A 12,754-nucleotide genomic window follows, 5' to 3' on the forward strand; every position below is an offset into this window, starting at 1 on the left:
CATCGCCCTGTCCAGAGCCCAGAGTAAGATGCCAGCTCTGGTAAGGACTTACCTCCTTTGGAACCTGCAAAGACCAGTTAGGGGTCCCAATGACATGTGAGGTTCCTGTGCACTAAACTATGTCACTATTTTAAAATGGTATCAAGACCTCACTGTAAAAATGAATAGAAGCCGGGCGTGGTGTCACATGCTGTTAATCCCAGCATTCGGGAGGCAGATGTAGGAGGATCGCTGTGAGCTCAAGGCCACCCTGACACTACATAGTGAATTTCAGGTCAGCCTGAGCTAGAGTGAAACCCTGAAACCCTACCTTGAAAACCTCGCTCAACCCACAAACAGAATAGTTATTAACTACAATTGCACCCAGATGTCTGGATCCAACATGTCTTCTCCTATCCCGTAACTCTAAATTAAAAATTGGAGGGCTGGAGAGATGGCTAAACGGTTAAGGCGCATGTCTGTGAAGCTTGAGGATCCAGGTTCAAGTCTCCAGTTCCTACAAACCAGTTGCACATGGTGACGCCTGCATCTGGAGTTCATTTGTAGTGGCTGGAAGCCCTGGCATGTCAATTCTCACACATTCTCTCTCTAATAAATAAATAAAATCTTAAAAAAAAAAATTGGAGCTGGGCATGGTGGCACACACCTTTAATACCAGCACTTGGGAGGCAGAGGTAGGAGGATCGTTCTAAGTTTAAGGCCACCCTGAGAGGACATAGTGAATTCCAGGCCAGCCTGAGCTAGAGTGAGACCCTACCTCAAAATACCAAAAAAGAGCTGGGTGTAGCTGCACACGTCTTTAATCCCAACACTCAGGAGGCAGACATGGGAGGATCGCCATGAGTTCGAGGTCACCCTGACACTACATAGTGAATTCCAGGTCGGCCTGGACTAGTGTGTGAGACCCTACCTCAAAAAAAAAAAAAAAAAAAAAAAAAAAAAAAAAAAAAAGCAGAAAAAAAATTGGGGCAATGGGGCTAAAGTGAAGTGGCTAAGGCACTTGCCTATAAAGCCTAAGGACCCAGGTTTGACTCTCCAGATCCCATGTAAGGCCAGATACACATGGTGGTGCATATGTCTGGAGTTCATTTGCAGTGGCTGGAGGCCCTGGCATGCCCTTTCTCTCTCAAACAAAATAAATAATTAAAATATTTTTTAAACATTGGGGCAAAGGATCAGTGAGATGGCTGGCTATATGGTACATGGGGATTTAATTTCCTGCTTTAGACCTCTGGATGAAGACCAGGTGAGTCATCTCCTCCCGCTAGACTGACACCACAGCTCATCTCAATAGTGACTCAGGATGCACAGTAGGAAGGGCCCTGGAGGAGTCTTTCTAAATGAAGAGAGGGAGCAAAGAAAAGTCAGCCATTCATATCCAACAGAAACAGCCAAATACCCTCAAGTTACACTTCCAAGGGCCTCCACGTTTGGGGATCCTGGGCTCCCAGGGCCATGTCAAGGTAGTTACCATCCACCCAAAGTAGTATCCTTCCCCAGAATTATTTTGTGAAGTTCTCTAATCACATTTTTTTCTCACTGTTAGCAATGGAGCCAATGGCTCTAAGCAAGTGCTCTATCACTGAGCTGTACACTTCCCATTATTTTCCATTGGAAAAACCATAATGGTATACATTTATGTTACAAAAATGTGATGTTTTTTAAAAACTATTTTAGTTTTTAAAATTTTACTTTATTTATTTGAGACAGGGAGGAAGAGGCAGATAAACAAAGAATGGGCATGCTAGGACTTTCAGCTGCTGCAAACGAACTCCAGATCTGTATGCCACATTGTGCATCTGGCTTACTTGGGTCCTGGGGAATCACACCTGGGTCTTTTGGCTTTGCAGACATGCACCTCAACTTCTAAGTCATTTCTCCAGCACAAATGTTTAAATTTTTTTTTTGTTCATTTTTATTTATTTGAGAGCAACAGAGAGAAGGAGGCACACACAGAGAGAGAATGGGTGTGCCAGGGCATCCAGCCACTGCAAATGAACTCCGAACTCCAGATGCTTGTGCCCCCTAGTGCATCTGGCTAACGTGGGTCCTGGGGAATCGAGCCTCGAACCAGAGTCCTTAGGCTTCACAGGCAAGAGCTGAACTGCTAAGCCATCTCTCCCAATTTTTTTTTAAAATATATATTTATTTATTTATTTGAGAAAAGGAGCCAGAGAGAAAGAGAAAGGAGAGAGAAAGAATGGGCATGCTAAGGCCTCCAGCTGCTTCAAACAAACTACAGACACATATGTCACCTTGTGCATCTGGCTTACGTGGGCCCTGGGGAATTGAACCTGGGTCCTGGGGCTTCACAGGTTAAGTGCCTTAACTGCTAAGCCACCTCTCCAGATCAAATGTTTCATTTTTGTATTTATTTATTTGAGAGAGAGAGAAAGAAGAGAGAAAATGGGTACGCTGAGGCTTCCAGCTGCTGCAAACAAACTCCAGATGCATGTGCTACCTTGTGCATCTGGTTTACGTGGGTCCTGGGGAATTGAACCTGGGTAATTTGGCTTTGTAGGCTAGCGCCTTAACTGCTAAGCCATGTCTCCAGGCCAAAATATGATTTTTTTTCCCTCCATACCATCTCCAACCAAAACATAACATTGCCCATTTACTTACTATTATAAAAAATATAGACTGCTCGCAAATAAACAAAAATACAAAATGTGACTTTATTTTTTCCCTCAAGGTAGGGTCTCACTCTAGCCCAGGCTGACCTGGAATTCACATGTAGTCTCAGGGTGTCCTCCAACTCACGGCGATCCTCCTACCTCTGCCCCTTGAGTACTGGGATTAAAGGCATGCGCCACCATGCCCGGCTCAAAATGTGATGTTTTAATAGATGTACATTGCGGAATGAGCAAATTGAGTGCTTGAACAAACCTATCATGTCACTTACCGTCTTTTTTGTGGTGAGCCATTTGGAATTTATTCCCTATACTATTCTGAAACTTACTATTTAGTATTACTGACTGACCCTCCAGTGTCCAGGTTCTTTGCTCCATTGACAGTCACCCACCCCCGCTCCTCTGGTGACCAGCACCCTCTCTTAGTACTACGTCCAACTTCTTCAGATTCTGCTTACAACTGAGACCCTGTCACATTTGTCCTGCCATGCCCGGCTTGTTTCACTTAGCATAATGTCCTTTAGGCTCACTTGTCACAAATTTTTCCTTTTTTTTTTTTTTTTTTTTTTTTGGTTTTTTGAGGTAGGGTTTCACCCTAGTCTAGGCTGACCTTGAACTCATGCTGATCCTCCTACCTCTGCTTCCCGAGTGCTGGGACTAAAGGGGAGCGCCACCATGCCTGGCTGACAATTCCTGTGCAGATAGGCCACATTTTCTCCATCCATCCATCCAAGGAACTCAACCAAATGAGCCACTTAAAATTTGGCCAAAAGATCTGGAAAGAAATTACTCAAAAGAAGACACATATATGGCCAATATGTTCATTAAAAAAAATATTGGGCTGAAGAGCTGGGCGTAGTGGTGGCACATGCCTTTAATCCCAGCACTCGGGAGGCAGAGGTAGGAGGATTGCTGTGAGTTTGTTGCCACCCTGAGACTACACATTGAATTCCAGGTCAGCCTGGGCCAGAGACCCTATCTTGAAAACAAACAAACAAACAAACAAAATACTGGGCTGGAGAGATGGCTTAGTGGTTAAGGTTCTTACCTTTGAAGCCTAAGGGCTTACGTTTGACTCTCCAGGTGCCACATAAGCCAGACAGACAATGATGCAAGCACACAAGATCACACATGCATACAAGGGGGTGCATGCGCCTGGACTGGAATTCAATTGCAGTGGCTGGAGGCCTTGGCACACCTATTCTCTCTCTCATTAAAAAAAATAATAATAAAGGCAGTCTGTTGGGGTTACCTCAAAAAAATGCCTCGAATCACTAAGCACTAGGGAAATGCAAATTAAAACCACAATGAGCTATTGCCCACACTAGTAAATATAACTTTTGCAGTTGGGTGTGGTGGCGCACACCCTTAATCCCAGCACTGGGAAGGAAGAGGTAGGAGGATCACTATGAGTTTGAGGTCACCCGAGACTACATAGTGAATTCTAGGTCAGCCTGGGCTATAGTGAGATCCTACCTCAAAAAAAAAAAAAAAAAAAAAAAAAAAAAAAAAAAAACCTAAAAAAATTTTGTCAAAGAGATCAAAGAGGACAGATGTAGCAAAGATGCAGAGGGAAGTGTCCTTGCACTTTTGGTGAGGATGTTAACTAGAATTGCCATTATTCAAAATAGTATGGAAGGTCCAAAAATAAGAACAACCTAAAAATAAGGCTGGGGTGTAGAGGTGAGGCAGAGTTTAGCCCAATAGCATGTGATCATGTGCACACACACACACGCAGTACAAATTACCCAGCAGTCCCAATTCTGGGTGAGAACCAGCAAAACAGAAAGCATGCTGAAAGGCATCTGTGTTCCCAAGGTCACCACAGCATCACTCACAAGAGCCCAAATGTGGAGAGACAACCCAAGTGTTCATCAATGGGCAAACAAATAAAGAAAATGTACAGTTTTATACTGTACGAGGAAGCCAGTTGACTAGAAAAGTAAAAATCCTTCCAGTGAATGTGTCTCTATGCTGTTTGAGAAATCATGCACGGTGGTGATGGCTGCAGGTCTTGGGGGCTCTGTCTCCCCACGTATGAGGCACATTCCAAGCAGGGCACATTCCCAGGGATTCCCCAGGAACTCAGAGCCACCGCATCATGCTGCCTCTGTTTGGACTGGTGGCCAGGTGGATTTCGGTAGTGGAGGTCCAGCCTCAGGACCTGCAGTGAGGGGGCAGGTGATGTCAATCCCCATGGCCTGGGTCGGGAGGGTTGAGCTGACCAAAAAGAGATCGGTACAACTCGGTCCTAGAAAACAAAACAAACTGGTTAATACACTAGATAACTTCTCAAGGTTAAAAAAAAAAAAAGAAAGAAAGAAAGAAGTGGGAAGTGCCTTCATCTGTTTCTTTAAGTGAAAACACAGCCATGTAATTAAAAGATGCATCTATCTCACAGCTCTCATTCACAAATACAAGGGAAGGAAGAAATACAGAAGCAGCCAATCAAATAGTAAAATATGTAAATAGTCCAGTGTAGCTGGATACCCTGTCTCTAGGGAATGAGTTTTCTATAAGTTTGCCCTTTACAGAAGGCTCTTCAAGTAAGAAAACAAGATTGAATATTTTAATAGGATGTATGAGACTGCCATGCAACGGGGATTCAATCAGACATGGGATGTAGGGGATATAATTTAGTTTTCATACATTTTCTTGGACTTGGCAGTACTTGAAAAACAATGAAAATGACCCAGCAACAAGATTCCAATTACCATCATATGTGCAGTACTTCAGGAGTAGAACCAGACTCTTCCTCCTACCAGCACCCCTTTCTCTAGCTTCAATTTATGAAATAATTTCTTTTTATTTTTTTCTTTCATTTCGGTTTTTTGAGATAGGTTCTCACTCTAGCTTAGGATGACCTGGAATTCACTATGTAATCTCAGTGTGGCCTCAAAATCTTGGCAATCCTCCTACCTCAGCCTCCTGAGTGCTAGGCTAGAATGCCACCATGTCTGGAAAGACATAATTTACTTGTAAAGTTAAGAGATTAAAAATTAACGTGATCAACACAGGGTCTCACCACACAGCACAGTTGGCCATCTACTAGAGACCCGCCTGCCTTGTTTCCCAAGTACTGGATTACAGGTGTGCATCACCACAATCCAGCTCCAATATGGCCAAGCCTTGGGTCCCTAAAAACATGGTCAATTATTACTTCTAAACTCTTTCCTACTGCTTGTGTCACACACCCAGCCACAGCCTTGAGCCAAGGCCTGGCAAACCTCAAGGGAGTAGGGTTAAGGCTGGAGTCCTTCCTATCACGGAGCCAGAAGCCTGTGATGTGGCGTGTGTCCGGCAGGTAGGAGGATCCTCCACATTCCAAGAAGGTCAAACTGGCAAGAAGTCAGAAGCTCTTGAGCCCCAAGTGAGATGGCCATGGGCCACAGTTCTGAGGTGGGCAGCCTGCATCTGCATTCACTGTACAGACCCAGCCACTGTGCTCTCGAAGGAGAAAAGAACACGCAGGGCTGAGACAATGAGCCAGCGAGTCCACAACCCCAGGTGAAAGCCACACCAGCCTGACATCTTCAGTCTGGCTAAAAACAAAGCCTGCCATCTTGTCGAGGCACAGGTTCTTGAAAGTGCTCTCTGCCCGAGAGCTACTGTCGAAGCTGACAGAACAAACGCCCATCTTTCATACAGCTGTTCTGATTCAGCAGAACCTCAACACAAGAGCTTATTGGTCTTGTTTGTTGATGTTTTTAAAAAGTTTTTCGAGGTAGAGTTTCACTCTAGCCCAGGCTGTCCTGGAATTCACTACGTATTCTCAGGGTGGCCTTGAACTCATGGTGATCCTCCTACCTCTGCCTCCCGAGTGCTGGGATTAAAGGCGTGCGCCACCAGGCCCAGCCTTTATTTCATTTTTTTTTGAGACAAGGTCTTGCTACGTAGCTAGCACTGGCTGGCCTTACTAGGTATACTAGGTTAGTCTTGAACTTGTGGCAATCCTCCTGTCTCTGCTTCCCAAATGTCCACTGTGCCCGGCTCAGCTTTTTTTCCCTAAAGTCCCCTGGCTATAGATGTGGAGTAGAAGAGAAGATACTAAAATTAGAAACCCCAGCAACTGGAATTGCATACCAAAACTTTTAAAAAGTAAGAAGTGAAAATCTTAAAGGAACTGCAGAAGCTGAAAATGTAGACAAGCCTATTACAGGCATTTTATATCATTTTAAGAATTTGCTGAAAGCCTCACCCTGAATTGCCAACCAGCCGTGAGCCTACAAAGGAGGCAGGTTTCCTCTGGACTCCATCTTCCCTTTTGTTCCCCAGACTGTACACATCAGTCAGCCTCACCCTCGACCTGCCCAGACACACAGCCCTGCAGAGGTGGAGGACCATCATTGCCCAAATGCAAATAAGCAACCCGTATCTTCACCTGAGAAGCAGTGATGCCCTGCCTAGCCTTCACCTTACCACACTGTGACCTGCCTATAGGCCGACAAACATGGGCCTCTCCTGCCATTTCAACAACAAAAAAATCAAAACAAAACCCGAAACGGCAAGAAAGAGAGAGAGCTGCCATGACAAGAAGGGCATTATGACCGAGCGAGCGCTGGCTGATGAGAGGGAGATGCAGGCACAGGGCTATTTCGTCTTCCCAGCAGCCCCTCCCCGGCCTCATCTAGCTTGCAGCTGCACCAGGGCCATCATTACCCCCGAGCAAATGCTTCCACTCCACGCCTGGCCCAAAGGCGGCAGTTACTGTCCGCAGCGGGGTTCGTGTGTCAGAAGCACAGTGAAATGCTGAACCCATGTTTTGATAGAACATCATTTCACACTCTGGTGCGCAAAGCTGACAAACATATGCAGCTGCTCAGCAAGGCGACTTGGGAAGCTGAGTGGTCTGAGTTCCTAAAAATATTTTGAGAGGGAGCAAGGTTGAGTTAGCGAAAGCTTGCAAATAAACGACTATTCCAACATAAACATCCCTGAGCAACATCTTCCTCACCCACTATCACATGTACCTTGCAAAGCGCACACAGCCTGCTGCCCCTCAGCTATTTGAGATTCCACTATCTCAGCAAGAACATGGTGACAGCCACCTGACAGCCTCTTGGGTTCCTTCCTTCCACTCCACCTCCTTTAGTCCCAGCTCGAGAGAAAGAGCAGGCAGACCCTCCTTGGGGCTCAGAAGCACCACCAGCTGCCGGGGCTGGATGAGCACTTCCTATGATCAGGGAGGACTTCAGGGATGCTGGACTTTGAAGTCACAGACAGAACTCAGCCCAGGAAGGTGGTCTCAAAACCCTGCCTCCCTTCACACATTCTAAGTTGCCATATAAAGTTTTTCTTTGTATAGTTAACTAGGATAATTAGCAGCATGTTGTGAATATTAACTTAAAAAATTAAACTCTTGGGCTGCAGAGATGGCTTAGCAGTTAAGCACTTGCCTGTGAAGCCTAAGGACCCTGGTTCGAGGCTCGATTCCCTAGGACCCACGTTAGCCAGATGCAGAAGCGCACATGTCTGGAGTTCATTTGCAGTGGCTGGAAGCCCTGGCATGCCCATTCTCTCTCTCTGCCTCTTTGTCTGTCACTTTCAAATAAATAAATAAACATAAAACAAAAAAAATTAAACTCTTACAACCTTGCTCAAGTGCAACCAAGGGAACCTCTGTAATCCTGACCTGATTCCCACCACCACTTGTTTATTTATTTATTTTTGGTTTTTGAGGTAGGGTCTCACTCTGGCTCAGACTGACCTGGAATTAACTATGTAGCCTCAGGATGGCCTCCAACTCATGGTGAACTCCTACCTCTGCCTCCCTGAGATTAAAGGCGTGCGCCACCATGCCCAGCCCCATCACCACTTATTTAAATAAACAAACTCCTTAACTCCTTTTACTGCCTCTTTTTCTTTTCTTTTTGGTTTTTCGAGGTAGGGTTTCACTCTAGCTCAGGCTGACCTGGAATTCACTATGTACTCTCAGGGTGGCCTCAAGCTATGGCAATCTTATCTCAGTCTCCCAAGTGCTGGGATTAAAAGCATTTACCACCATGCCAGCTTTTCTCTTTTAAAAAGATAAAAACTTTTTTCTTTTCTTTTTTTGTGAAATGTAGTTTCTTATTTGTTATTGAGAGAGAGAGAGAGAGAGAGAGAGAGAGAGGGAGGGAGGGAGGGAGGGAGAGAGAGGAAGAGAAAGAAAAATGGGCACTTCAGGGTCTCCTGAAACTGCAAATGAACTTGTGCATCTGGCTTTGGAAAAGTACTTTTAATCACTGACTCACCTCCTCAGCCTCTCTTCTCTCTCTCTCTCATTTTTCTTTTTGGTTTTTTGAGGTAGGGTCTTGCTCTAGCACAGGCTGACCTGAAATTTACTATGTAGTCTCAGGGTGGCCTCAAATTCACTGTGATGCTCCTACCTCTGCCTTCCTAGTGCTGGGATTAAAGGCGTGCGTCACCATGCTTATTATTCTGTTTTAAAAAATCAATTTTAAGAACTGAGTCTTGCCAGGTGTGGTGGCGCACGCCTTTAATCCCAGCACTCGGGAGGCAGAGGTAGGAGGATCACTGGGAGTTCAAGGCCACCCTGAGATGACATAATGAATTCCAGTCAGCCTGGGCTAGAGCAAGAACCTACCTTGAAAAAGCAAACAACTAAAAGAAAGACCTGGATGCCATCTGACCTGCCAGGGCTCTTTTATCCATTTCCTTTCCTCAATTCCTAAACCCACATTCCAAATGGCCTTGTGTACCCTAGAGGTCCCCTGCTGCAGGACCAATCCATGTGCATGAGAGATGGGCTTGAGGTGGCTTTGAGTCAGGCAGAGGACAACTGAGACAGAAGACCTATGCCTTCTGTGCAGGCACACTCTATCTGGATACCAGCTCCTTCACACTCTTATCTACTTTCTCCTTAGAAAACCTCTGCGTACTCAATATGCAGATGAGATGTCAGAGAGGGAGCAGGTGAAACACCTGAAAAGAAGCAAAACATGTCCAAATCCTTCACCCCAGCCCAAGGATGATGACAGGGCCACTGGGTGGCTGCAGCAGCTGCAGGAACCTTCCTTGCAGCGCCTCCTCCTCTTGCAGCCAGAGCCGGCTGTGCATACGGGCTCCCCTAGCAATCCTCCAGGTTAACCCATTTCCCTCTGATTTTCCAGGTTGTGCAGAGCTGAATACCAGAAGTCCTCTTAAGGCTGTGCATAATGAACTTTGTAGGTTTTTGTAATAGATAATTTCTGCACCTGTTCACATTAGAATCAAGATCTGAATCATTGACCTGAACCATTTCCCCTGCTTTTATCTCCACTTTTGGTCTCAACAGCCAGTAGGAATGTCCACTGTAGAAAACGTATTAATGTTAGTATCATGCAGGAGAATAAGCGACAGAGTAATTAACAGGACTTGGACCTAAGGTAAAAGGTCGATAGCAGGGGCTCTTCCTTGAATTAAATTTTAACTTACCCTTTATTGCAACCTACAAAAGCAAGTAATGAGCACTAACATTTTTATTTCTTTTAAACTGTCATTTAGGCGGCAGAGGGGATAATTACCTATCTCTAGTGTAGTAAGGTTTTATAACCCTTAGTGAGGCATTTTCTAATTTAATATTTTTACTATATTATCATAAAACCTGTTTCTGGAAAAAAATGATCATGGATTAGCAGCCATTTTCCATAAAGACAGAACGTGTGTGCGTGCATGTGTATATGTGTGGACACATGCAAAGATGTAGCTTAGCATGCTTTCACTGTGAACTGCAAACACAACAGTGGTGAGTGAGGTTTCACATGGCCCTAAGTGAAGTAGGGATGCATGCACATCAGGATGCAGCCCCAGGCCCACGCATGTGCTCCTCACAGGACTGCAATACAGATCATTGTCTTTCGCGATGCTATCTGGGCAAACACTACAGAGGAGCATATTAACCCTACAAATGATCTAGGTCAGTGGCTTGCGGCATCAGGGGCAAGAAGGAATTCTCCCAGCTGCTCTCTGCAAGACTGTACTCTTCCTGCGCAGACTTGGAAATGTTAAGCTCCAAGACCCCCTCCCCCAAGCTGCTGCACCTGCCTACTCCTGTGGGCAGCACAATGAAAGCAGTCATTCCACTTTCCCTCAAGAAGCCTATATGGCCTGCAGAAGCAGATTACAGTCTAAGCAAGTATTACATGCCAGTCTTTCTAGTGTGCTGGCAGACACAATAATGCTGCTCTTCTGGTTCATAGTCTGAGCTGGGTATGGTAGTGCATGCCTGTAATCCTAGCACTTGGGAGGCAAGAGAGTCCTAAGTCCCAGGCCAGCCTGGACTACAGAGCAAGACCCTATCTTACAAAGAAAGAAAGAAATCCTATATATAATTTTCCCTTGATTAATTTGAAACTGTTCATTTATTGCTGCCCAAAGGAAGGGTGTTCTAAATGCAGGACACATCTAGAATGCATCCTGGCCAGCTCTTCCTCTCTGCTTTCTACCTTTCTTGCACTGCATGCCACATAGTGCAGGGCCTGTGTTTCTGCCTGAATGCAAGCCCTCTACACACATTTGAGAAGCAAGGCAGGGTTCTGATTTCACTGGTGACCATGTCACACAAAACCCAGATCAAGCCCAGAGCCTGAGAAGGCTCCACAGACGAGGCAGATACAGAAATCCACGTGTGGCCTGCAGTGCCTAATCTAACCTGCAGTCACCAGTGGTCCTCACATCTGTTTAGAAAACAATTTACTTCATGTTTTGGAAACATACAAACATGTATTAGATATTTATCGTACTTGGTCTCAAAATACAGTACACAGGTATAATAAATTAATAAAAATGTTTGGGGCTGGAGAGGTGGCTTAGCGGTTAAGGTGCCTGTCTGCAAAGGCAAAAGACTCAGGTTTGATGCCCCAGGACCCACATAAGCCAGTGGCTGGAGGCCCTGGTGTGCCCATTCTCTCTCTCTACCTGTCTGTATCTCTCTCTCAAATAAAGAAATAAAAATAAAATATTAAAAAAGTTTGAATGCCTACTTAAGCTTCACTAGCTGTCATGGAGGATGACAAAGACAAGAATGACATGGCAGAGGCTGGGTTGGGAAAGTGAACATTTGTAGACAGCTGGAATAGCCCAGTCCAACTGGAGATTCCTATGAGGAATTCTGCCATTCTGTCACTTGTCCCCACAGCCAGGAGGGAAGCAAGGCTGACTGCTATGTCCCATGGAAGCTCATTGACTGCTGGTGTCCTAACCCCTCTATGCTCAACCTTAGGGTCTCTGTTGCTGCAAATATTCCTGGCAGCGTGGATTCTGTTTCTGGTTTACCTAAGCTCTGCAGTAAGGGCCTCAGACTCTCTGTGCAATCCCAACCTATGACAATCCCAGAACTGCCAGCATAATCCTGATGTGTCAGAAGGGCAAAGAGGATTCCACTCACTCCTACATTTTTTTTGAGGTAGGGTCTCACTCTAGCCCAGGCTGACCTGGAATTCACTATGTAGTCTCAGGGTGGCCTTGAACTCACGGCAATCCTCCTACCTCTGCCTCCCAAGTGCTAGGATTAAAGGCGTGCGCCACCAACGCCCAGCTCACTCCTACATTCTTTAGTGTGTGTGTAGTGAAAGCTCCTATTCAAACCCAGGGCCTTGCGAGCCTCAGGCAAGTGCTCTACTACTAAGCACCATTTCCAGCTCTGCCCCCTACATTCTGAATCCACTGTCTCCAGCCTTCAGAGACCTACTATCTTCTGCTCTGTCTACCAACAGATTCAAGCATTCCAAATACCTAATGGAAAAAGTGCCTTCCAATTAGCATTTGGCATATGCTAATAGTATTATACAAAAGGATCTCCTTCCCATAAAACAAGTGCTTCCATTCTGTCACAAACTTAAGAGAATAGGCTACGTGCCCCTTTTCCTCTTGGAGATGCTAGACGACGTCAGCTCACAGTTGTTAAGTACCCCAGCAAGTCCTCTATAGATGGTGTTCAGCACAACATGGAGGAGGTGTGCAGGGCTGCACCTTGCAGTTGGGCTGGTTCTCATCCCGGCTCGGATCCTTACCACTCATGACCTGAGATTAGCCTTAACTTCTTCAGCAGTAAGATGACAGACTCCACTTTAAGCAGTTTCTAGTGCACTAAGCAATGTCCTTGTTGTACACATAGCATGGTCATCACTGACGAAAATGTTAGA

The 12,754-nt window shown here is 45.4% G+C and overlaps 1 protein-coding gene across 1 annotated transcript in view; it reads right to left on the reverse strand.

Moving 5' to 3' along the window:
* Nucleotides 1–4,520: 4,520 nt before the first annotated feature.
* The window catches only part of Aatf (apoptosis antagonizing transcription factor), a 113,696-nt gene continuing 105,462 nt past the window's right edge, over nucleotides 4,521–12,754 (reverse strand). The window contains exon 12 of the mRNA XM_004664541.3: nucleotides 4,521–4,881. Coding sequence (XP_004664598.2) covers nucleotides 4,818–4,881 — 64 coding nt within the window. The 3' untranslated portion in view covers nucleotides 4,521–4,817. The remainder of the gene's footprint in view (nucleotides 4,882–12,754) is intronic.

This window comes from Jaculus jaculus, chromosome 9 (genome assembly GCF_020740685.1).
Source record: "Jaculus jaculus isolate mJacJac1 chromosome 9, mJacJac1.mat.Y.cur, whole genome shotgun sequence".
NCBI lineage: Eukaryota > Metazoa > Chordata > Mammalia > Rodentia > Dipodidae > Jaculus > Jaculus jaculus.